The 25,391-nt window shown below is 51.9% G+C and overlaps 2 protein-coding genes across 4 annotated transcripts in view; both read left to right on the top strand.

The window, feature by feature from the left end:
- The window catches only part of Nup62 (nucleoporin 62), an 18,145-nt gene extending 1,908 nt beyond the window's left edge, over positions 1 to 16,237 (top strand). Inside the window, exons 2-3 of one of the 2 annotated variants that reach the window (XM_050121480.1) lie at positions 9,284 to 9,490; positions 13,913 to 16,237. In XM_050121480.1, coding sequence (XP_049977437.1) covers positions 13,989 to 15,545 — 1,557 coding nt within the window. In that variant the 5' untranslated portion in view covers positions 9,284 to 9,490; positions 13,913 to 13,988 and the 3' untranslated portion in view covers positions 15,546 to 16,237. The remainder of the gene's footprint in view (positions 1 to 9,283; positions 9,491 to 13,912) is intronic. The other variant, XM_050121479.1, reaches the window with a different exon arrangement.
- The window catches only part of Il4i1 (interleukin 4 induced 1), a 27,290-nt gene extending 1,899 nt beyond the window's left edge, over positions 1 to 25,391 (top strand). Inside the window, exons 2-9 of one of the 2 annotated variants that reach the window (XM_050121477.1) lie at positions 17,425 to 17,477; positions 18,769 to 18,913; positions 21,156 to 21,391; positions 21,993 to 22,105; positions 22,515 to 22,716; positions 23,673 to 23,741; positions 23,839 to 23,975; positions 24,084 to 25,391. In XM_050121477.1, coding sequence (XP_049977434.1) covers positions 18,877 to 18,913; positions 21,156 to 21,391; positions 21,993 to 22,105; positions 22,515 to 22,716; positions 23,673 to 23,741; positions 23,839 to 23,975; positions 24,084 to 25,302 — 2,013 coding nt within the window. In that variant the 5' untranslated portion in view covers positions 17,425 to 17,477; positions 18,769 to 18,876 and the 3' untranslated portion in view covers positions 25,303 to 25,391. Of the gene's footprint in view, positions 1 to 17,424; positions 17,478 to 18,768; positions 18,914 to 18,964; positions 21,064 to 21,155; positions 21,392 to 21,992; positions 22,106 to 22,514; positions 22,717 to 23,672; positions 23,742 to 23,838; positions 23,976 to 24,083 lie in introns of those variants that run through there. The other variant, XM_050121478.1, reaches the window with a different exon arrangement.

Raw genomic sequence — 25,391 nt, 5'->3', positions numbered from 1 at the left:
AAAAAAAAAAAAAAAAAAAAAAAATGGAGTTCAAGACTTGCCTGGACTAGAAAGTGAGCTCTTGGCCTATCTAGGGAGACCCTGATTTTCAAAATAGAGTCTATAATGGGCAGGGTTGTAGGTCCATGGTGGAGTGCTGCTTTCAAGGCCCTGGGTTTCATCCCTGGGACTGTAAAAGAGAAAAAGATTCAAAGCAGAAGCCAAAAACTGATGTTGAAAGTTACAGGAAGAAAGTCCTTGGGAGCTGACCATCTCCCCTTGGAGTGGGCACTCTGCTGTCCTCTGCCAGTATTTGAGCACAGGTTCTGTAACCACACGATTTGTGTTCAGAGTCTGTCCTCTCTTGCCAGCCATGGGGCTGTATTAAGTCTGTGTGGAGTGTGCTTAAAGCCAGTCACTGACACAAAGTAGGTACCTACCTGAAGGCTGCCCCTGACACAGAAATGGGTGTGTTCTGTCTCCTCTGGCATGCTTTCAAAATACCACTTTTTTTTTCTTGTGTTATGTATTGGGGATTGAATTTGGATGCCTTGCATTCCAGGCCAGCCTTGAACTTGTCTGTGTAACTGAGGCTGGCCTTGCACTACTGAGTCTTCTTACCTATGACAGATGTGCACCACCATACCCTTTGTAGGTAATGCTGGAATGGACCCAAGGGCATCATACATGCTAGGCAGGCATTCTACCACCTAAACTGCATCCCTGGTCCTTTTCCCATGACATTTTGTTTTTGAGACTGTATGCTGTGCTGCAGTGCCGGTGGTGCTCCTTCCCTTGTTTTTTGTTTTTCATTTCTTTTTGCTTCTTTGAGACGGGGTTTCTCTGTGTGTTCATCGTGTGTGTCATTCTCTCCCTGACTTTTACCCAGATTTAGATGGCAGCCTCGCCTCTGTCCTTAAAAAAAAGGCTGTCCTGTTGGGAGCCAGGAGCAAAGGTGGAGCTGCTTGGAACTCTTTTCTAGTGCGGAGGGGCTTGTGCTGAGGAGTGAGGCGGCTGGTTGCAGGCAGTTGCATCAGCCCTGGCTCTGATGGGTAGGAAGGGGGTGAGGGAATTCTCTGGGGGCCACAAAGCACCTGGAAACAGCTCCTAGGTAACAAATCTCTGGATAGGAGGTCCCCTGGCAGCAGTGGGGAGGGGTACTTGGAGGGGTGTGCCTGGGCAGAACCCAGAGAATCTGGGGCTTTGTGCTAAGAAAGGGTCTGGCATCCCAGAGGCTCCTAACTTGGTTATGAAAGACAAGACTGGGGGACTTGGAAAGGGAAAGGGAGTTGTGCATGGCCATAGTTGTCCTTGATAGGTAGGACAGGGTTCCCCCGCCCTGCCTGGGTCCCATGAGTCCTCAAACCCAGACTGTTCCCCAGGTTTGTTCTTTGCTTCAGTTGCTAGATGCTATCTGTACCAGCCTGCCTTAGAGGAGACACACTGTACTGGATCTGCTTTTTAATTTCTGGTTAGTGCGCAAAGAAAGGGCTTTCACTGTAAGTAACACTCCTATGTAGCTTTGCTTTTGTCCACCCAGCTGCTTCCCACATTGCCTGTACTGTTGCAGCAAGCCCTGGTTTCCCAATTGAGAGAACAGCCCTGTGATAGAAAAGGCTTGGGCTTTATGGGGCCTGTTTGTGGCCAAGGGTTGGTTTCCATCTGCAGAGTAGAGTGAGCACTGGCCTCTCAGTTGACTTCCCAGTGTACGTGCATGTGGCATCGTATCTGACTCATTTTCCTAAGAGGACCTACCTGGCACGGGGAGATGAGCCTTCATCAGTACACACTGTAATGCTCGGGTGTGTAGACTAAGGCTGTAGCTGAGGGAACGCTCCTAGGAGATCCAAGTCTGGTATAGCTTCCTTCCTGTCTCACCATACTTCTACATTCTGACCTGCCTAACAGATGGGTGGATATCTGTGTCATGACCATCTCCTCCAGTACATACAGAACAAAATCAGACTTGGTGCTTTCCCAGAATCCTCCCCATAGCCCCCAGCACTGTGCCGCTGCCCCCCACACTCCCATAGGTAGCAGGTACACTTCGGAACGAGTCGTTTGTGTCAGAGCAGGGAACTTGATACCATAATCCCCACACAGTGCTAGGGAGCAAGTTAGGCTGTGTCACTAAGGCCAGCCGGCCGGGGTTGGAGGTGGGTGTCCTGGCAAACAAGGGCAGGAAAGCCAAGGCCAGCTCAGCTGGGGAAAGGGCAGTGCCACGTGGCCAGGTGCTCAGAGTTCTCCAGTGGACTGTGTTGTAACTCTCGTCTCTGTCAGGTTGGCCCCATGTGCACCAGCTCCTGCATTGTGTGGGTAAGCTGCACTCATTTGTTCCCCGTTGCTGCTGTGATGGATGGGAACTTAAAAGACTTGGACAGCATACATTTGCCACCTTAGAATTCTGGGGGTTCCCAAGGCATTGGGTTCCTGGCTATACCAGTATCTAGAGGTGACCTCATTTTGAGGCTGTGGCCCCTTGTATCCCTCGGACCTGACTCTGCCTCCATCCTAGCCACTTCTTCCTTCCTCTGAGCCTCCTGCTGTCCTTGTAGAAGCCCTGTGTTTGTGCATTGGGCCTTTTCAGATAATCCAAGGTAACTGAGTTTTGGAAGAGCCTTTATGTAATGCTTTGCCAGTGGGGTAATATTCCCAGGCCATGGGAACTGGTGTGGATGAATCTTGGGTGGCCATTATCCAACCTGCCACATCTTTGCTCTCAGCCTGTGTCATGCCCTTACAGAGGGAAAGAGCTGGGAGACTGGTGGCAGTTGACTCTGTAGTGTTCTAGAACCTAGAAGCCAGTCCTGATGACTGTGTGCCTGGCATCTTGGTGAAGAAAACAGGGACAGTGACAGCCACTTAAGAGCAATAGTGGGAGAGGGTCAATTGTGAAAGGACCCAGGCGTCAGGAGAGCCCTCTTGAGCATCCCAGCCACATCTGAAAGAGATTGCTGGTTGTACTGAGCAAATGCTAGGTTGCCAGGGAAGACGGGAGTTAGATTTTGCCCGAGGTTCAAGTTAGGACTATTACTGAGTACTTTAGAAAAACTTGAAACCCCCACAGTTTGTATCTGGTCCCTTGGAGCTTTAGCATGGAGGGGGGAGGGTTGGAGTCTTCATGGCTGCACCACATTGCAGAGTTTCTGAGAACCTTTGCAGGGAGGGACCAACAGGACTGTGGGGAAACAGGTGGCTACTGGAAGGGGTCCTTGACCCTTTCTGCCCCTTAGCTGCCTTTTGTGCCCCACTGGATGCCACCTCCTACGGAGCTAAGCGGTGACCTGGGGCTTTCCCTGGATTATATATGCTAGCAGGGGGTCAGGAGCTGCACTGGAACTGGTTAGATGCTTGATTACTTTTGGGGTTGCTCTCTATTGAGATATAATGCACAGTAGTCCATCACCATGCTGGATCACATTCTTTGCAGTCTTTTTTTTTTTTTAAGATTTATTTATTATGTATACAACATCCTGCCTCCATGTATGCTGACACACCAGAAGAGGGCGCCAGATCTCATTACAGATGGTTATGACCCACCATGTAGTTGCTGGGAATTGAACTCAGGACCTGTTGAAGAACAGCCAGTCCTTAACCACTGAGCCATCTCTCCAGCCCCCTCTTTGCAGTCTTGCCTGGGTAGTAGTACCATGGTGTTGCTTTGTGCCACAAGCTAGGTCAGAGGGATTACTATAGCCCTTTGCACTCCCACAGCCTCCCCAGTGCTAGGGTTACTGGCATGAGCCCTAACTGCGGCCTGCAGGAGTGCCTCATCACAGAAGAAAGTAACTGGGCCTGAGGAAATAGGTAGGAACCGAGGGGAGAAGACAGGTATGAGCCATACTGGGAAGACCTCTCAGGAGCCCTAGATTCCTTGCTGCCCCCTCAGCAGGTGGGCAGACCCCACTCCCTGGGAGACACTGAGAGAACAAGGCTACCAGATCTTGTCAGCTGGGCTACATCCATAGCGGTTGGGGACAGCTCTCTGTTTCTGCTGAGTTAGATTTGATAGTGGCACCTAAGCAGATCCTGGGAATGATCTGGGATATTTACTGAGATAGACTGGAAGACTAGCGGGGTTTTGTGATGGGTAGGCTAGACAGAGGGAAAATCCCTTGTAGGAGAGGTTCAGCAGGCAGCTACTGAAGTTCTCTTGACTTCAGTGGGACAGTAGCAGGTTCCCACCTCGCTTGCTGGGAGACAGTCACTTAAGGCAAGGTTCTTGCTGTACAGCCCAGACTGTCCTCAGACTTTTATCAATCCTCCTGTCTCAGCCTCCCAAGACCTGGAATTGCATACACTACAACAGGCTTCTTACTCTTTGAGACTGACTTATATATAGTCCATGGATGGATGTGTCAGGTCTCTTTAGTCCTTCATTGGTTTTATGCCCTGGAGATATGTGTGCAAGGCAAGCATGTGTTGTGCAGAGGCATGGGTGCCTTGTTGAAAGAAACTGACCTCATGCCACTTCCAGGTTGTTTGTAAAGTGTCTGCCACACCCTAGTGGTTGTGAAATGGAGCATCTTTATGGTCTGACATGGATTTTCAGGAGGCTGGTGGTGATGAGAATTTCCAAGGAACAGACCTTTGTCTAGAATGACGTGGTGACCTGAGATTGATGTAGTGACCTAAGATCACCACCCCTTCCCACCTTGAAGCTTAGCTTCTCCTTAACAAGGGGCTCCTGTACTAGCTTCCCTGGACCTTCCCTAACACTGTTTTGGGGAAGCCTAATACCATTTCCTGGGGCTTCTGGTACTGCTGTAAGCAGAGTTTGACATTGTTTGATGTATGATCCTGTAGCTCAGTTGTGTTGGCTGTCTGCTCTAAAGGACAGGTAAAGTTGGCAGGAGTGGTTTTATTTTGCTTGCTCAGTGGATGGCATCTGAGTTTTGTGGTAGTTTGGATTGGAAGAGACATGGACTTGACTAACCAATGCCTTTATCACATTTAACAATGGGTGTTGCAGGCTGAGCTATGTCTTACTGTCTTTGTTGGCCCCACAGGTCTGTCCTGCTTGCTGTGGTGGGTGTCAAGTGGCCAGCTTGTGTTTATTACTAATGTTGTGTTGGTGTGGTGGGTGTGAAAGGTCTGGAGCTTCCTCAGATTAGTGAGTGGTAGGCTGCCAGCTACAGTTACTAGTCCTGGAGAGGTAGCATGTGCTTGCTACACAGCCAGCCAGCAGCAGCTGACCCCAAGTGTACCTGGAAGCTGGCTTCCCAAGCCTGCTGGAGGGGATAATGGTGTTTGTTTACAGAGAAAAATTAATTTCCTGAGTGTCTATTAAGCGGTGTGAATGGACATGTCCCAACCATGGACTGCAACAGCAGCCAGAGTGAAAAACAAGTTGGAAGCAACTTACAGGGACAGTCTGTGATATACACAGAGAAGGATTAATGACAGTCTGTCCCTAAGGGAAATGCTACAGGAGCTACTCAGAGCACTGTGGGACTCCTTCCTTTGTTTCTGTGTGTGTGTGTGAGCTTTTGTAAGGTTATGTGCCCTGTGTGTGCTGTGCCCAAAGAGGCCAGAGAGCAACTCTAGAACTAGTTAGAAGTTGTAAACCACCTGTTGTGAGTGCTGAGAACCAAGCTAATGTCCTGCAAGAGCAATAATTGTTAACTCCAGTCCTTTCCTTTATGAAACTGTCTTGCTGTGTAGCCCAGACAGTACTCCTGCCCCAACCTCCCAAATGCTGGGTTATGAACTATCTGGCCAGGCTGTAAAGACTGCTTGAATAGTAAAGGTACCATCAGGCCAGTTGTGTTGGCTGCAGAAGCTGAGAGTAGGGGAGAATCTGTCTCAAACTGGTACATCTAGAACCCTACTTGAGACCTAGTGGGTGGTGTGCACTTATAAGAATTGCTGCTTAAACCTGGGGTTCAGGTTCGTGCTAGCCAATGGCGGCTCAAAACCCTTCCTTTAGCCCTCTCTGCTACAGGCTCCTTAGGCTCCTGGAAGCACTTGAGCTGGTTAGGTTTTTGGGAGTTGGTAACTGTTTGTCTCTTGCTGGTGGAGGCCCTAGGGAGTAAGGAAGGATGTAATTGCTAATTAGCTGTGGACTGGTTTCTGATGTACAGAAGGTTTCCTCTGGAGGAGGGAGGGAGAAGGCTGAGGACGTGCAGATGCAGTCATTACACACACAGGGACATGATTTAATCAGTGCCACCAAAAAGCTGGCTCATCCCTGTCCTCTACCCAGTGAGAGACTATGCCTGCTTCAAACAGTGCCTTCTATTTTTGTTGTGGGACATGATTTAATCAGTGCCACCAAAAAGCTGGCTCATCCCTGTCCTCTACCCAGTGAGAGACTATGCCTGCTTCAAACAGTGCCTTCTATTTTTGTTGTGGGACATGATTTAATCAGTGCCACCAAAAAGCTGGCTCATCCCTGTCCTCTACCCAGTGAGAGACTATGCCTGCTTCAAACAGTGCTTGTTGTTACTGCTTGAGACCAGATCTTGTTGTCAGAGCTGGTATTGACCTCTTGATTCTCTTGGCTTCTTTTCCCCTTTACCTTGAGACTTGATGGAAAAGTCGTAGACGTGTGCACATATGGGGAAAAAAGTATGGTAGTAACTGGATACCTGCTAGCTAGGGAGTGAGGGAGCAAAGGGAGTGGGTGATGGCCTCCTTCTTCCCCCTTTCATCGCCTTCCAGAATTCAAACCAACCTCATGAGCTTTTTCCAGGGCCTCAGGAAACTCCCTCCCACCCCTCACCATTTAGCATATAGATTAGGCAGAGCATGTGTTCAGACAGTGTCTGTGTGGTGCTTGGTGTGTGTGTGTGTAGCTAGCTCACTGCCTCAGTCAAGTCATGAATACCAACCTTGAAGTCAATAGGGTACTACTGGTCTCCAGGGTAGTTTTGGTCCTGATGGTGACAGGGGTAGCATTGTCATCTTGGAAAACACATCACCACATTACAGCAGATTGTAATTTCTGAGATAAATACAGAAAAAAAAATGCTATTGAGTAGCAGCCTTTTTAAGTCACTTCTATTTATGTGGGTGTACACACTTGTTTGCATGAAGTCAGGACAGCTTTTGGGTTCCTATGGGTGGAACGCCGGTCAGCTGCTTTACAGCAAGTGCCTTTACCTGATGCTGTCCCCCAAGACCTTTATTGTTGTGTTTGGACAGGAAAAGTACAGAATGTGTTTGCCTACATGTTTAGAAACTTTCCTGTGAAAAGCTGAGTATGGTGGTGTTGACTTGTGATCCCAACACCTAGGGCAGCAGAATCCAGAATTCAAGGCCAGGTCTCCATTCCTCAAGGACCCTAGACGGAAGCATAGGTTGACAGCCTGGGTCAGCAGTGGCTTGGGATCAGGACCTTAGTATTGAATTAAGCATTTTTTTTTAATTTCTTATGTATACAACATTCTGCCTCCATGTATGCCTGCACGCCAGAAGAGGGTGCCAGATCTCATTACAGATGGTTGTGAGCCACCATGTGGTTGCTGGGAATTGAACTCAGGACCTCTGGAAGAGCAGCCACTGCTTTTAACCACTGAGCCATCTCTCCAGCCCCCTACTTGTGATCAAACCACCAGGTGTGAGGAGGATCAGGCACTTGACTGCTCTTTTTATAGGCAGGTGTGAATTCAAGTACACATGCACATGCTTGTTGTAGATAGAATATTTGACTATGTAAAGATGTGTTGCTGTTACACCTTGCCTGCCTAAAGCACCTGATTGGTCTAATAAAAAGCTGAACAGCTAATAGCTAGGCAGAGGGGGATAGGTGGGGGCTGTTGGGCAAAAAGCAAAAGGAGCCAGTCAGACAGGCATGGAGGGAAGAAGCAGGATAAGGTAAATGTGCCCTGGGGCAGCACATAGATTCATAGAAATGGGTTACTCTCTGATTTTTAAAGCTAGCTAGGAACAAGCCTAAACTAAGGCCAAGCATTCATAATTAATAACTCTCCGTGTCGTGATTTAGGGGCTGGTGGTCTGTAAAAGCCTGTTACACATGCTTGTGGAGGACAGGGGTCCGTGTGAGGTCTCTTCCTCCACCCTACTGAGACAGGGTCTCCAGCAGGCCCTGGAACCTTCCAGAACGGAAAACAGGACAAAAGAGGGCATGGGATGTCACCTCCTCAAGAACACACAGAGGCCTGGGTCAGTCGTGTGGAGATGGAAGTCCTGATGGCATCCTTAGCCTAGACTCCTGCTGCCCCACATTCTTACAGGGCTTTCCTGTCAGCTGCCTGGCATGGCGCAGCACAAGGACAAGGTCTCCCCTCTGGTCTGGCCATCTTAAGGTTGCCTCAGCCTTTTTCAGCTAGAAGGCACTGGAGGAAACATGAAGCTGGTTTGTTTCCTGAGGGTTAGAGAGTTTCATCCATGACAGAAGTGTGGTGGACTGGGAGTGCGGTGATTCCAAGGATACATGGGGCATTTGTGGGGGTTGGAGTGTGGCCAGGCCTCCTGGGGTCAGGTGTCCTCCCCCCTTGTTATTTATTTTTATGTGCTTTGGTGTTTTGCCTGCTTGTATGTCTGTGTAAGGGTGTTGGAACCCCTGGAGCTAGAGTTACAGACAGTTGTGAGCTGTCATGTGGTTGCTGGAAATTGAACCCTAGTCTTCTGAAAGAGCAGCCAGTGCTCTTAACTGCTGAACCATCTCTCCAGCCCTCAGGTTCCCCCTTGTCTTGCCTTTGTCTTCTGTCTTTCCTCTGCAGTGACCTTTGGTCCTGCCATGGACCTTTTCCTGCAGATTTTTATTTTGTCTCAGCAAGGGAAGACTTCTGGTTAGAAGGGTGTGCTGCTCACAAAAGCAGCGGCAGAAGAGAAAGCACCCTGTTTTGTTTTTAAAAAGATATAATCTAATGTAGCCTAGGCTGGTCCCAAGTTCATTGGGTAGGTGACAGACCTTGAACCCTTGTTCCTCCTGATTCCACCTTCTAAGTGCTGGCGAGTACAAGCATGTGCCATTATGTGCATCTTGTTGGAGCTCTTAAAACTATTAAGGGTGGTGGTGGGAGGCAGAGGCAGGCGGAGCTCTGTGAGTTTGAGGACAGCCTGCCTGGTCTACAGAGTGAGTTTCAAGACAGTCAAGGCTACATAGAGAAACGCTGTTTCGAAAAAAAAAAAAAAAATAGGAGTAGGAGGACTATTAACTGTCTCTCTCCAGAAGGTTCCCTCAGAGAGCTAGCTGCTGTCCAGTCCTTCCCTGGCTCTGCGTTGTCATGGCACCACCTGGTGGCCATTGACTGTATGCCAGGACAAAACCTGACTGACGGCTTTTTTCCTCGGCCAGCCCCTGACAGGGATTCTTTAATACCCTTACTGTTTTCAGATGGAGAACTTGAGGCATGGGAGCAACCTTAAGACTCAGAGCCCAGGACTAGGAGGAAGCCTGCTCCCTGTCCTTGTGCTGCGCCGTGCCAGGCAGCTGACAGGAAAGCCCTGTAAGAATGTGGGGCAGCAGGAGTCTAGGCTAAGGATGCCATCAGGACTTCCATCTCCACACGACTGACCCAGGCCTCTGTGTGTTCTTGAGGAGGTAACATCCCATGCCCTCTTTTGTCCTGTTTTCCATTCTGGAAGGTTCCAGGGCCTGCTGGGTGGTGCTCTGGCTGGTGCTGTGATGTGATGTGGCAGTTACCAGCTCTTGTTCAGACTAGCCATGAGCACTTCCATAGTGTCCAGAACTAAGCAAGTATCCATGGTCAGTCTGTCACAGGTAGCTGCTTATTGCTGCTAGGGTCTCTAGGTGGGCAGTGCCTACTGTGCTCCCTCCCCCATCTCCAGCTGTTCCTTGACCCCATGCTAGATTCCCAGCCATACCTCCTGGTGAATAAGCTCTGTTCTGCACGCAGCTTTTTCCCAGTCCCCTCTGGCTGCTCTCTGACCACCGTGGGCAAGATTTCAAAGGAAATGGGATGACACCCATTCCAGCGTTCTGACTTGTTGGCTCTTCTGCCTCCTCATGCTATTATTTAAAAAAAGGAAAAAAGAAAAACTGTTTTTGCTCATTGGGGGTCCTGCCATCCAGCTCTAATATAAATACACAGAGACTTGTTCTTGCTTATGAATGCCCAGCCTTAGCTTGACTTGTTTCTAGCCAGCTTTTTAAAAAGTATCCCAGCTACCTTTTGCCTCTGGGCTTTTACCTTTCTCTGTTCCATATACCTCTTTCCTTCTTACTCTGTGGGTGGTGACTGGGTGGTCCCTGCAGTTCTCCTCTCCTCCCTTTCTCATTTCTCCTGTCTCACACTTTCCTGTTCTCTCGATCTCTCCTATTTATTCTCTGTACCTGGTAGCCTGGCTTATCCCTCATTCCTGCCTACCTATTGGCTGTTCAACTCTTTATTAGACCAATCAGTGCTTTAGACAGGCAAAGTAACACAGCCTCACAGAGATAACAAATGCAACATAAAAGAAGGCAACACATCTTTACATCATTAAAAATATCCACAGCATAAACGAATGTAGCACATCTTAAAGACAACACTCTGCTAAGGGACCTGTGTGTACAAGTAGGTCACCCAGAGGTCATCTCTATCTTGAGCTCATCTGTGTCTGTCAAGCCCTTTAGCCACAGAAGACACACCCTACCTTGTTTTTTTTTTTTTCCCCATCACACTAGCTTCTGAAACGTACTAGTGATGTACTAGTCCATTGCTTTGCTGAGAACAACAGTGCTCAGCTTTCATGTGGATGAGTGTCCAGGTGGAGTGGGAGTGGCTTTGGCATACCGGCTGTGACACAGCACACAGATGGAAGCGAGAGGGATCGTCGTCCCTAGCCATTAAGACTGAGCTCACGCAGGGCGACCTTTAATCCCAGCACTCGGGAGGCAGAGGCAGGCGGATCTCTGGGAGTTCGAGGCCAGCCTGGTCTACAAGAGCTAGTTCCAGGACAGGCTCCAAAACCACAGAGAAACCCTGTCTTGAAAAACCAAAAAAAAAAAAAAAAAAAAAAAAAAAAAAAAAAAAAAAAAAAAGACTCGGCTCACATCAGAAATCCCAGGAGGTGGGAGGAGGGTGTGGAACTGGGGGGAATACAGCAGCCTGGGTGACTCTTCTGGCCTCAGTGTGGCTGTCTAGCCCGTGTGCCATGTTGTGGGCCTGCCACCTAGAATTAGCTGCTTCCTTTCCCCGGGCTCTAGGAGCCTGTCCTGTGCTGAAGGGCTTCCAAGGCTTAGGGGTCATCGTGTACTCGTCAGGCCTCCCTGTGCTTATCTGTGTCACCAGAGCAGTTGAAGTTCCTGACGGGCCTTACCACCCCACCTTCCTCCCAGCCCATTGTTTGCCAACTTCTTTCCAGTTTAGCCCCATATTTAACCAGGCCCCTGTAGTTCCTTTAACAAAGAGTCTGAGTCACTAGGATGTGGAGGTGGGCGGGCCTCTGAGCTGGTGTACATAGTGAGCTCTTGGCTATATAATGAAAGCTTATCTTTAAAAAAAAAAGTCTGTGTCATTAGTATGGTGCTCGTGGCTGTGCCAGTACTGATGCCCGAAACCAAGACTATTAATGTCTTCCCAGTGTTTGGCAGGACTTGGGTGGTCCTCTCCTTGCAGTCCCTGGACCTCACACACGGTGCTGCACACCGATAGCTGTCCTAACAGAGACAGTATGAGTAGCCAAACCATTAGCATCACAGGAGGATTGTGTTGTGGGCTAGGAGGAGAACCACGTTCCAGGTGCAACTGAGTGCCCGTCTGAAGCCAGGGAAGGTCGTCTGAGTCCTGAGGGTCACCCCTGTGGACCCTCATAAGTCATATTAGCATAGACTATCTGACAGATGCCTGTTCCAGGAACTTGGGTTCCTTCCCAGAAGCGGGCACGATCCTCCTGTTGTTGTTCAGTCTCTGCCTTCCTCCAGGCCCTCCTTCCCCAGTCCTTAGTGGCCTCGTGGCTTCCCTTCCTATAGTTGCACTTCCACATGTCCTGGCACTGTGGTCTGTAACAGTGACTGTAAACAGTGTCACAACACCGTGGTACCATGGAAGCTTGACATAATTTTTAGTCAGTGAGCTTTCTATAAATGGAAATTTCAGCTGTGGTTTACTAATAGCAAAAGCGTACACTGAGTTCTTAAGAATTGAGGTATGAAGCATAACTGATTGGGTCTTGGGCAGCTCACCAACAATGAAGTCTCTGTCAAACCAGAGTTGTGTGGATGCTAGCAGAGGGTCCGCCCGCCCCCCCCCCCCCCCCGTGGACCTGCCATGACCTTTTGAGAGTAAAATAACCTTCCTTCCCCAGAAGTTCCTGTGAGTTCAAGGGGCAGGGCCCAGATCAGAGCAGACCTTGGCTGTCCTCAGTGAAGGAAAATGGAACCCGACCTTACTTCCTCCTGAGTCCCATTACCCTTCTGTGCACTGTCCCCACAGTGGGCAGGGGCTGCTGCCCAGAAGCCTCAGGACTGCTGGCGTTCTCGTCACAGCCTGATGACTCACAAGCAGGGCCACAGATGAAATTTATAGTAAAGCCGAGGTTAGCCACACCGGCTTTTCCAGGGACTGCACAGCTGGCCATTGGCGCTGCCCGCAAACCTCTTTCTTACTCTGAAAACGTCAAAGGGACAGTGAACATCCCAAATCAAGTCTTCGTGTCAGCTGCTCAGCACACTAGGTGCCACCCCCCACTTTGCTGAGGCAGGACTGAGCTCAGAGAGGCTTAATGTTTTTGTTAATGTGGAGAGAAGGACTGGGTCACTCAGATCTGCTACACTTGGCATCGGGTTTGCTTTCCTCCAGTTGCTTTCACAACTTAGAACAGCAGACAGGTGCGACAGGGTGTGCCTGTCATCCCTGCATTTGAAAGATTGGGGCAAAAAGGATTGTAATGTTGAAGCTAGCCTGAGCTTCATCATGAGACCCTATCCCAGAGAACAAAAAGTCAGTTGCTTGGGGGGTGGCTTGATCAATAGAGGATTATTTGACAGGGTCAATCCCCAGCACCCACATGAAAAGGCTAGACATTGTGGCCAGTGCTGTAATGTCAGTGCAGGAGGTATAGATGGGTGGTCCCTGGAGCTCTCTGGCCCACCTAGCTTACCTGGTGAATTACAGGTCCCAGCGAATATCTCTCCAAAGTAAAGGTAAATAACAACTGAAAAAGACGCATCACACAGACAATTTGGAAGCCTACCAGTAGTGCTTCTCCGCTGTGGAATTAGCCTTTGGGCAGTGCTGCCCACAGAAGGGATGGGGCGCCCATCACCTCAAGAGCCAGGGAGACTCAGCTCTAAAGGGGACATTCTGTCTCACTTTCATTCTACAAGGGATGTGTGTCTGTGGTGTTGTGTAGGCTGCTCGATTTTACATCTCTGTCTCTATCCCACGCCAGGATAGGGGAAATGCCCCGTGACTCCATCAGGTCCACTCTACTGCTCCCATCTCACACCTGCTAGTTTGTGACCTGGGGATATGATGGCAGCTTTCCAGCTATCTCCATAGTGCTGATGGAAAAAGTCTGGCCTCCTAGTTGGTGCCTGCATTGTTCCCTGTCACCTTCCTCACTGCCTGGAGCTGCTTCAGTTAGAATCCAGTGCTCTAAAGGGTGAACTATGACTGCCCTTGGCTTACTGAATGTTCTCTCTCTCTTTTCTCCCCCCCCCCCTTTTCTTTGTCCCTTCCACTCATTGGTGGCAGCTGCTCGCTTCTACCTAGAGGAAAACCCCAGATGAAATTAGTTGACTGACTTGGGTGGGCTCTCATGCCCGCCCTGAGTTTGGAGGGCCCAGGTCTACTCTGCCTCTAGAATCAAAGGCTAGTGCTGGCAGCCTGGAAGAGCTGGTACTGGGAGCTGCATATGTCCAAGTTTACTCACCTCCAATTGCTTTGCTGGAGCTGGTTAGGTTAGCAAAGGATGAGACAGGGCTGCTGCCACCTCTGCATCCAGCCTGCCACCCTCCACACCACTGAGCTTGCCTGTCCCAAACTGCCATCTGACCATGTCACTTCCTCTGCTTTAGAAACCTCCCCAAGGTTGCAGACGCTGACGGATTTGCCCCAGAGTCGGAGTAGCTGACACCTGGAGATTCCACAGCCATGAGTGGGTTTAACTTTGGCGGCACCGGGGCCCCTGCTGGCGGCTTTACGTTTGGCACTGCGAAGACTGCAACCACTACACCCGCCACTGGCTTTTCCTTCTCTTCCGGCACTGGAGGGTTTAATTTTGGGACTCCCTCCCAGACAACTACAGCCACCCCTTCCACTGGCCTCTTCTCACTCACCACACAGACCCCAACCACACAGACACCAGGATTCAACTTCGGGACAACACCTGCTTCTGGAGGAACTGGCTTCTCCCTGGGGATCAGCACCCCAAAGCTCAGCCTGAGCAACACAGCTGCCACATCAGCCACAGCCAACACTGGCAGCTTTGGACTTGGTAGTAGCACCCTTACCAATGCCATCTCAAGTGCTGGCACCTCCAGCCAGGGGACAGCCCCCACTGGCTTTGTGTTTGGGTCCTCTAACACTTCTGCTCCATCTACTGGCTCCACAGGGTTCTCATTCACCAGCAGCAGTGCATCCCAGCCTGGAGCCTCTGGCTTTGGCCTTGGCTCTGTGGGCAGCTCAACCCAGCCCACAGCACTGTCTGGCTCTCCCTTCACTCCAGCCACGCTGGTGACCACTACAGCAGGAACAGCACAGCCAGCTGCTGCTGCACCTACTGCCACCACCACCAGTGCAGGGTCCACACTCTTTGCTTCCATAGCGCCTGCTCCTGCCTCATCCAGTGCTACAGGGCTCTCCCTCTCAGCTCCAGTGACAACTTCAGCCACTCCTAGTGCTGGGACTCTGGGCTTCAGCCTCAAAGCCCCTGGCGCAGCTCCTGGCCCCTCCACCACCATCTCCAGCACCACCACATCTGCCACGACCACCTCCACCACAACCTCTGGCTTTGCCCTGAGCCTGAAACCCCTAGTGTCAGCTGGTCCCAGCAGTGTGGCCACTACTGGGACTGCTCTGCCTGGCTCCAGCAGTGCAGCAGGGACTACCGCCGGTCCCGCGATGACCTATGCGCAGCTGGAAAGCCTGATCAACAAGTGGAGCCTAGAGCTGGAGGATCAGGAGCGGCACTTCCTGCAGCAGGCCACACAGGTCAACGCCTGGGATCGCACACTGATTGAGAACGGGGAGAAGATCACCAGTCTACATCGGGAAGTGGAAAAGGTGAAGCTGGATCAGAAGCGGCTGGATCAGGAGCTAGACTTCATCCTTTCGCAGCAGAAGGAACTGGAGGACCTGCTGAGCCCGTTGGAGGAGTCAGTGAAGGAGCAGAGTGGCACCATCTACCTTCAGCATGCGGACGAGGAGCGGGAGAAGACCTTCAAGCTGGCTGAGAACATCGATGCGCAGCTCAAGCGCATGGCACAGGACCTCAAGGATATCATCGAGCACCTGAACATGGCTGGTGGCCCTGCAGACACCAGCGACCCACTGCAGCAGATTTGCAAGATCCTCAATGCACACATGGACTCCCTACAGTGGGTGGACCAAAGCTCTGCCCTGCTGCAGAGGAGAGTGGAAGAGGCCAGCCGCGTGTGTGAGGGCCGCCGCAAGGAGCAGGAGCGCAGTCTGCGCATTGCCTTCGACTAGCCCTGCATGAATGGGAGGGGCTCCTTGGGTGGTTGTGCTGTTGAGAGGAAGGTTCTTCGGCTTGACTTGCACGCAGCAGAAGTTGTACAAGGCATGGCACTTGATGTAACCTGTGTGCTCTGGGGCCCAGCATGAATGTCACTGAGCTCTAGGCCAGCATTTAAAGAACAAAGACAAGGGTTCCATTCAGTGCTGCTCACGGCAGCTTCAGTTCTAATCCATCCAATTTAGCCTTCAGTCACTCCAGTATGGCTGTGACTGTGGGACAGAGCTCTTGCTCTGAAGGAGATGCTGGCCAAGAAACTTACTTTGGATGGAGACATGGTGGGTTTGAAAGCCCAAGGTTTCTGCTCCTCTCCAGCTCCCATCTAGCCCATGTCCTCCAGAGCGTCTGCCACACAAAGCAGAGTCACCGAGGCACAGTGAGCTAACAACTGCTTTGCCCTGACTACCTCCTTCACTCCTAGATGGTGAGCTCCTGTGGCAGGAACTGATTACCCTTGAGGCTAGAGTGACAGCAAATTTGCTTCTGGATATTCCAATGTCAAAACTATCTTAGTCACAGTCAGATGCACAGTGTTGAAGGCCAGCAGTCATGTCCTGGTCTGTTTTATTTCCTTGTACCTTGCTGTAGCCTCTGTGATCCCTGATCAAATGTTGCTTTTCTAAATAAAGAAAAATTTGTGAAATCAGACCTGCTGTGGACGTAAGTGGTGAAAGGTCCCAAGACTCAGCAGGGCAGTGCTGGTGGGATGTCGAGTCGTGGGCCATTGGCTTGGAGCCACTGATTGAGCCACATGGGCCCAGTCTTTACCTTCCTTGGAATAGGTGAGGTGCAGGAGAGAGTCCTGTCCACCCATGTGCATGAGTGGACAGTCATCCACTGCGTGCAGGTGTCATTGTGATGTCATCAGTAGTGGAGATCAGGGAACACTGGGAGGCGACATCCAGATGCTGGGCTCATGCCATGCATTTGACAGCTGCTCTTACCGTCTGAAGATTTCAGCATGGAGCCACGAGTTATTTCCTTTGTTTATGTTGGGCTTCAAAGTACAAAAGGGGGGGCACTAGAGGAGGGATCTCAGCTGCTAAGAGCACTGGCTCTTCTTTCAAGGACCCTGGTATGATCTCTAGAACCACATAGTAGCTCACAGCCATCTGCAGCTCCAGTCCCAGGTTATCAGTGGCTTTTGGCTACTGTGTGCAGAGCAAACAGTCATATAATAAAATCTCAAAGAGAGAAAAAAAAACCCTAGCTTTGTGAACACTGGAGTTCCAAGTCATCTTCAGCTACATAGTCACAGGAGACCTCCTTGTCTTGGAAAAGCCACATAGAGGCAGGGCTAGTGAACTGGGGGACACATCCTGAGCGCCCAGTGGCCTTTCTGTAACATGTTAGTTTTTGTTGGTTTAAGGCAGGGTTTCCTCCTTGAGTTGGTGTGACTTTCCTGAGTCCTAGGATTATGGATAAGCCACCACAGCCCAGCTCTGCACTCTGGCCTGACTCTAACCGACCATAGTGTTTAGGCTGCAGTTTCTCAAGATGTTTTACACTCGTGTCGTTGTCAGGGCTCAATAAAGATGTTCAGCATGTATCTCTAATGTGTGTGTGCTCATTCCAGGTTGTATTTGGGACATAAATGAATCTGAGTTATCTTGCCATTTGTGGGGAGGAGCTGCACTCACTCTGCACTCCATCCTTGTACAGCCTTGTGTTTTAAGTTAGTTGAAATCATCCCCTGAAGGTCTACCCACTTTAAAGACAACAGCATAGATCTTCGTACTGGGGGAATTGGGGAGGGGTACCCAGGATGACAACGCTACTGGCAACTTGGGCATGTTGCCCAGGCTACACTATAATTGCAGTTTCCCTCTCCAGGAAGAACACTGCCTCGCTGGCCGCTCTCATCATTCACCATGAAGACGGCAAAGGTGACTGCATGGGGAGCCTCTTCCACATCTCCTTGGGTAGCCAGGACCAGCTGTGATCCAGCCTGGCCGGACTAGCCTGACTCAGGAAGGGACGCAGCAGTGTGAAATGTCAATGAGCAGGAAGTTGTATCTATATCACATTAAGGGATGAAAAAGACAAGGGAGACCAAGTTTGAACTTTCCACTTCTGATCTCTATAAAGAGCTCTGGTCTGTATTGAGCAGCACAGAAAGCATTGTCTGGGAAGGAGTTTTTACAAAAGTCCCTAAGAGTTTTCTAAGAATGACCCAGAACAGCACTTGAAACTGCACACACATGTTGCTTCCAGCATCTGTGAGATGCTTTCAGCCAGTGACTACTGGAAATCAGACACGGCCCCAGGCATGGAAGAGTACATATTGTAGCTAAGCTTGCACCAGCTGCCCAGGTGGGAAGAGTGGGGCTAGAAAGGTGGGTGCTTTGTTATCTTAAGGGCCAGTTAAAGTTGAAGAGGTTGAGGACATGGTTTTGACCTGATGACAAGGTGTGGCAAAAGCAGCTTCTAAAAGACACTTACAGGAAAAAAGTCCCACAGAAGGGGAGAGTTTGAGATAGTTATTAGTAAAATTTAATTATAAATTTAGGTTTTGTTTTGAAATGAGGTATCCAGCCCAGGCTGGCCCCCAGTTCCCAAGGGAGCTGTGGGTCACCTTGAACCTGGGCTCCCCGCCTCCATCTTTGAAGTACTTTCCTCACAGTAGTGCACATCAGGTTTCTGTGGTGCTGGGAAGGCAGCCCAAGGCAACCAGCAGCTGGATCCCCAGCCTGGAACAGGTCATCCATGTAGCCCTAACTGCGGGAACTCAAGATCTGCTTGCCTTTCCCTGGGAATCCTGAGAAGGTCCTATCTTGAAGGACAGGAGTTGGCCACCTGTGTGTGACCTTACCTTCTGTTAGTAAATCTTTTATGGAACACAGCCATAGCCGTACCCTTACACTTTGTAAATGGATAGCTAGGCTGTAAATCTTCAAATTTTCATGGGAAGTTTAACCATATCTGTCATAGAGAAACATTCTGCAAAGACAGTATGCCTGGGACATGATTCAAAATAGTCCTGTGTCAAAGAAGAGGGTGAGCGAGGGCCTGGTGGCATGCCTGTTGGCCCAGAGTTTAGGATGCAGGGCAGGAGGATGGCCTCAAGTTGGAGGGCATCCTAGGGTACAAATGAAGACACCCATCCACCCTGTCAAAAAACAAAAAGGCATTCTCTAGCAAATTCTGCCACAGTCTACCAACTGATCTTCCTCTCAGGACTTGGCTTCTCTGATCTAACAAGGCAGTAGGACAAAGCTACCACCGTTTTCCCTGGTTCTGCCTGCGCCAGAGGATGACTTCCCTTCCAGGTTGACCAGAAAGGCCATGGGCGCCGGGAGAGCCCCCCAAAGACCAGCATGCAGTGAGTGTCCCCTGTCTGGGTTGGGGAGTTAGGGAGGAGGCCACAGCTACTTTGTCCCTGCCCAGTCTTGGGTCTCCCTACGCCCTCCCTCGGGACACTAGACTGAAAGACTGAAGGCTATGCACTTCATGAGGTCCGTCCCCGGATCGGCCTGCTGGAATGTGGCCTAGATCCTCCAGCACTAGTCCTGTGGGTCAGAAGCAAGCCGTGGCAGGCGGGTGTCCCCAAAGACCTTTTCTTCCTGGAAGGCTAGTCCTGAAGCTGCCTTTCCCAAAGCCAGCAGCAGCTGATGCCATGACCAGACGCACACACTAATATCTGGGCTTGTGCCCTTGCTGCAGAACACTGAGCCTCACTTGCGCCTCTTGTTCCCTGATCCCATCCCCACACGCCCTGCCTTCTTCCCAAGACCCCAGCATAACCAGGGAAGGACAGTCTGCCCCAATGGTGGCCTAACCATGATTCCTAATTTAGGCTCAATAATACTGCTTGGAACTAACACTAGGATACTAGGATTTGGGGTGTATATATATTTAGATTGTGACCCAAGCTGGGCTTGAACCCCTGTTGATGGGGGTGGGCTAGGATGGCAAACACGTGTGTGCTCACACACCCTACCTGAACCTATTCTGTCAGTTCCCTTTGCTCCCCAGACTCCCTAGGGGAAGGGGAGTTGCCCCAGTCTACTCTAGCCAGGGATCCAAAAGCTGTTCCCGTGGGACTGGAGAGGTATCCCAGGGGTTAAGAACACTGGCTACTCTTCCAGAGAACCAGGGTTCAATTCCCAGGACCTCCTTAGGGGCTCACAACCATCCATAACTTCAGTTCCAGCTTTAATACCAGGGAGAGCAGTGGCCACAGTGGCCCTGTCAGTCTAGCATTCGGTACACTGAGGCAGAAGGATCATGGGGAATTTGAGGACAGCTTGGATGCAGAATGATGAGACTCTATCTAATAAATGCCAGGCCACGAGGTGGCTGTTCCTGCCCCCAGCACCCTCAGTTCCTCTGTAGGGCTTAGACCAAGTACTGCCCTAAGCCCTGGAGTCCTACTTGACCTGGGCCTCCAGCCTACATGGCTTTGCAGTTCTGGCCGCTTGGCCCAAGCCACAGAGCAAGCACACACCTACACCAACCACCTCCCTTTAGTGGACTCTGGACTTTCTCGTTCTGTCCCTCCCTGACTTCTCCTGATTTCCCTGCACCTGACTGCCTCACACCCCCAGCTTTGGGTGGCACTGGTGTCATCGTCCTCATTGCTCATGGCCTCCTGAAGCTTCTGGGGACATCTCTCTGAGATGTCCATCCACAATCTGCTTCCCAGCCGTTCTTAAGACGAAAATAGCAGGGAAGGACAGGGCCACTCAGTCATCACTACCCAGTCCTCCCCATGTTCAGATGCGGCAAGAGGTTCTGCCCCTGGCCAGGTGACATGTGAAGGCCCTGGCCTGGCTTTACATCTGCCGTACTGTGCTTTACCGTGTGACACTATCAGGCCGAAACGGGCACCAGAATGTGGAAGGCCCTGTCCCAAGATCCCAGGTCCCAGACTTGGATGTGCCCATTTCATAGAATTGGAGATAGGCATGGAAAACTGGGGTAAGGAGGTCTGGCCTGGGATGGGCAGGCCCAAGACAAAAGTCCAGGAGGCCTAGAGCACAGGGACCAGCACCAATGATGCCATCTGGATGGGCAGTCCCCACCCACAACTTCTGCAAAGCTGTTTGTGGTACAAAAAAATAGACTGAGTTACTTCCTCCTGTGGCCCTCTTTACCACCACCACCACCTCCCCCAGCATGTGGCCCCACTCCAGGAAAGCACTTTGAATTCCCCAGGGAGGTGAGTGGGCAGGGCTGGCTGCTTTAAGAGGAGAACTCAGAGGCTCTGTTCTGCTGTCCTGTCCAAGAGTAGGTGGGAGGTGGCAGGGACTGTACCCCAGAACCTAGGACTGGGAGGCAGGAGAAGGGAGCTAGGCCAGGGCTTGAGAAAAGGGTCCCAGGAACTCTTGATGGATCAAGATTAGGTCTGGAGAAACATATGCCCAGACCAGAGAGGAAGAAAAGAGACAGGCTGGGGGGTCCCTAGCCCCCATCACAGTCACCCCACTTCTCCACTGACAGCAGCTGCCACTTGAGCCATGGCTTGGCTGGGTAAGTGAGCAAGAGAGGGGAGAAAGGGGGTGCTGGGACTATGGCTGACTCCTGCTTCTACTGCCTGTGCCCTGACCTCCTTCTGTTGCCAGCCCCACATCATGTGCTTGTGGCCATTCTCCTGGGTCTGGCAGCCTCTCTGAACTGGAAGGCAGCCTCCAGCCTGAATCCCTTCGATAAGTGCATGGAGGACCCTGATTATGAGCAGCTGCTCAAGGTGGTGACCTGGGGCCTCAATCGGACCTTGAGGCCCCAAAGGGTGGCAGTTGTTGGTGCAGGTATAGCCGGACTGACAGCCGCCAAGGTGCTCAGCGATGCGGGACACAAGGTGAGAAGTGCAGCCTACTGTCTGCCTGGAGCCTTTCCTGCTGCTGGTGGAAGGTCCTGGGTAGAGCCCCCATTCCATCTGCAGGGAAGGCATAATTATTATTTTTTTATTTTTTTTTATTTTTGGTTTTTCGAGACAGGGTTTCTCTGTAGCTTTTGGAGCCTGTCCTGGAACTAGCTCTTGTAGACCAGGCTGGCCTCGAACTCAACCATGCCCGCCTCTGCCTCCCAAGTGCTGGGATTAAAGGCGGGCCTAATTCCTCTTAATGTAATTGTCATAGTCAAAATGGGGATCTGTGTTAGGGGAAGCACTAAGAAATTCCCAAGGGCGAGTGTCCCCTTCACCAAAACCCAGGAATGAGAATGGGCCAGCCCCCCAGTCTTGCGTGCAAACCAGGAATCTCCCTACTTCTGCCTTAGGCTGGGAAGTCCCTCCGCAGTCCATCTGGTGGACTTTCTCTCTGTTGTAGCAGCCCCTCCCCTCCACCCTGAAGAAAGGCTCTTCCAGTCTAGGTGTGCCACCCTGGGAGCAAGACAGGCAGGGGCTGCTGTGAGTGCAGCCAGGGGAGCTGAGGTTCCTGCTTGCCCCACCTCGTCTTTAGGTCACGGTCCTGGAGGCAGATAATAGGATTGGGGGCCGCATCCTCACCTTCCGGGATGGGAAGACAGGCTGGATAGGGGAGCTGGGGGCCATGCGAATGCCCAGCTCCCACAGGTGAGATCCCAGCCAGGTAACAGAGCTCCACCTCTGCACCAAAGCTGAGCCAAAGCCCACCTCCATCCCCACCTCATATTCAGCCAACTCCCATCCCTGATTTAGGCTCAGCCAATCCCAGCCCTGTTCTTGCCCTGGGCTCAGTGAGAATCCAGCTCCATCCCTAGTCCATGCTCTTTGTTCTGAAGGTACTGTCTGTCAACCTTGGGCCTCAAGCTGCACCCCCAACTCTGCTCCAGTGTTACCCATGTTCCCTCCCACTCACAGCCCTCACCATCATCCTGGCTAGTCCAGCTTGGCTAGCACTCTCCTCGTGCCGTCACTCACCTTCCCATCTGTGCCGTTCCCACCCCCAGCTCCATGCCTGTCTGTACTGGTCCTCCTCCTTCATGCAGCCTTCCATTCCCAGGATCCTGCACATGCTCTGTAGGAGCCTGGGCCTCAACCTGACCCGGTTCACGCAGTATGATGAGAACACGTGGACCGAGGTGAATGACGTGAGGCTGCGGAACTATGTGGTGGAGAAGATGCCAGAAAAGTTGGGCTACGACCTGAGCCACAGGGAGAGAGGCCGCTCCCCAGAGGACATCTACCAGATGGCACTCAACAAGGTGGCTACCAGCTTCCTGCTGAGCCCAGCCCTGCCCGCGGCTCTGTCTTTACTAGCACCCTGTTAAGGTTTACTCCGCAGCTCTGCTGGCGGCCAGCCCGTGCTTTCTGCATCTCACAGCGCATCCTCTACTGTAGCCCGGCAGCTTTGCTGTAGAGTCTCTCAGGCATCATCCTCTTGTCCCAGAGGATCTTTCCACACAGAAGCTAGCCCTGCCCACAGCTTGATAGGGCTCCCCAGTGCTTCTTAAGCCCACGGGCCAGACCTACCAGATAGCTTCCCCTCCCCCACACCCACCTAGTGATCTAGGCATACGCTCTGCTTCTGGAACACCACCTGGCTCATCCATTATCCCTAAGTCTGCATCCTCAATGTATCTGCCTGAGCATCCTTCTCCTGACCCCGAACAAGGAGCGCAGAGTAGAGAGGCTGGAGGCCATGTTTGTAAGGAGCCTGAAGGAAGATAACTAATTGCCAGGCAGGAGAGTCTACATGCGGTGGGAGAGGTGGCACAGCTCCAAAGTGGTTCTGCCCTCCACACTTTAAAATCAGTACTACCTGCGGCGAGAAAGGGTGATGGAAGCTGCTGGGCCTTGGGGGCCAGGCTGCTGCTGTTGCTGGGAGTGCTCTAGCACTCCTCTGGGTCTGGGGAGCCAAGGAGAGTTGTTTCCAAGGGGAAACTGCTAAAGACTTAGCTGGTAGCAGCACCCCATTGGGCTATGGGAGACCCTCACCTGCCTACGCCCACAATGGTCTAGACACAATTACTGAACTTCCTGGCCGGCACAAAAAACAAAAGGCAATGCTGACTGGGTGGGCAGATGAGGGCTATCCAGTATTTGGGAGGACTTCCAGCTACAGAGGAGGCTTATGCAGTATGAGCCAAAGTCTGGGACTTGAACAGGGGTAAGTGGCTGTTCCCACTGCAGCCAGGGCCCCTCTGATTGTCCCCCACAGGCCCTCAAGGACCTCAAGGCCTTGGGCTGCAAGAAAGCCATGAAGAAGTTCAATAGGCACACGCTGCTGGTAAGTGGAGGCTGTTCACCTGTCCTGTCACAAGAGATGGCTGAGGTCCAGGGCTTAGCAGGGAAGGGTCTGACCAGGGCTCCTGCCAACTGCACAGGAATACCTCCTTGGGGAGGGCAACTTGACCCGGCCGGCCGTGCAGCTCCTGGGAGACGTGATGTCCAAGGAGGGCTTCTTCTACCTCAGCTTTGCAGAGGCTTTACGTGCCCACAGCTGCCTGAGCGACCGACTTCGGTGAGGGCACAGTGGATGGGACAAGTCACAGGGAGGAGCGTCCTGGGAGAGGCAGGGCCTTAAGAGCTAAGCTTCAACCTGGGTCAATGTGATTGCCCTACCCTGCAGGTACAGCCGCATCGTGGGTGGCTGGGACCTGCTGCCACGTGCGCTGCTGAGCTCATTGTCCGGGCCGGTGCTGCTGAATGCGCCCGTGGTGGCGATCACTCAGGGGGCGCACGATGTGCTCGTGCACATCGCCACTTCGGTACAGTCTCGTAGCCTGAAGGTGCTGATGGCCGACCTGGTTCTGCTGACGGCCAGTGGGCCTGCGCTGCAGCGCATCACCTTCACGCCACCACTGACGCGGAGGAGGCAGGAGGCACTGCGCGCGCTGCACTACGTGGCAGCCAGCAAGGTTTTCCTGAGTTTCCGCCGGCCCTTCTGGCACGAGGAGCACATCGAGGGCGGCCACTCCAACACTGATCACCCATCGCGCCTTATATTCTATCCGGCGCCGGGCGAGGGTTCTCTACTACTGGCCTCGTACACGTGGTCGGATGCTGCAGCCCCTTTCGCCGGCCTGAGCACAGAACAGGCCATGCGCCTGGCGCTCAAGGACGTGGCAGCCCTGCATGGGCCAGTCGTGTACCGCCTGTGGGACGGCACAGGCGTAGTCAAACGCTGGGCAGAGGACCCGCACAGCCAGGGTGGCTTTGTGGTGCAGCCGCCATTGTTTGGGCAGGGGGACGAGGACTATGACTGGTCATTCCCCTATGGCCGCATTTACTTCGCGGGTGAGCACACAGCCCTTCCACATGGCTGGGTAGAGACTGCTGTCAAGTCCGCATTGCGGGCAGCGGTGAAGATCAATAACCATGTGTTGAGGGTGCCCAGCCCCCAGAAGCAGGAGCATGCCAGTCTCCAGAAGCAGGAGCACACACACGCAGAAGCCAGAGAGGATCAGGATCAAGAGGTCAGCCCAGGTGAGCAGCAGCAGGAGGAAACCCTAGAGGGGCAGCAGTCCCAACACGAAGAGACCAGCCCGGTGAGACACGTGTTTGTGGAGGCCATCCCTGAGTTGCGGGGACATGTGTTCGTAGAGACCATTCCCCAGGGGAAGGGGCATACACACACACACAAGAATATCATGCCTTCGCACATGCATGGGCATGTCATCCCTGAAGAGCACATACACGGGGGACACAAACACGTGGGATCTGGTCCCCAGCGGCACCGGCATCTGCACAGAGGGGCAGGTCACACTCCGTGCAAAGGGGGAAGAAGCACCCAGTCCCCAACCCAGTCTAATCTAGAGCAGGCCATCTACAATAATAGCCCACAATAAAATTATTTTTTTGTTAAACCCAGAGGCCCAGCTCCCTCCCTCCCTTTCCACTGCTCTGGTTTCCTGAATGTAGCTGCCCTGGGCGGGTG

The sequence above is a fragment of the Alexandromys fortis genome, unplaced genomic scaffold (genome assembly GCF_014885135.2).
Source record: "Alexandromys fortis isolate MF-2015 unplaced genomic scaffold, M_Fortis_MF-2015_v1.1 scaffold_161, whole genome shotgun sequence".
Lineage (NCBI taxonomy): Eukaryota > Metazoa > Chordata > Mammalia > Rodentia > Cricetidae > Alexandromys > Alexandromys fortis.
The sequence above is the reverse complement of the archived record's forward strand: the minus strand, read 5'-3'. Positions and strand labels throughout refer to the sequence as shown.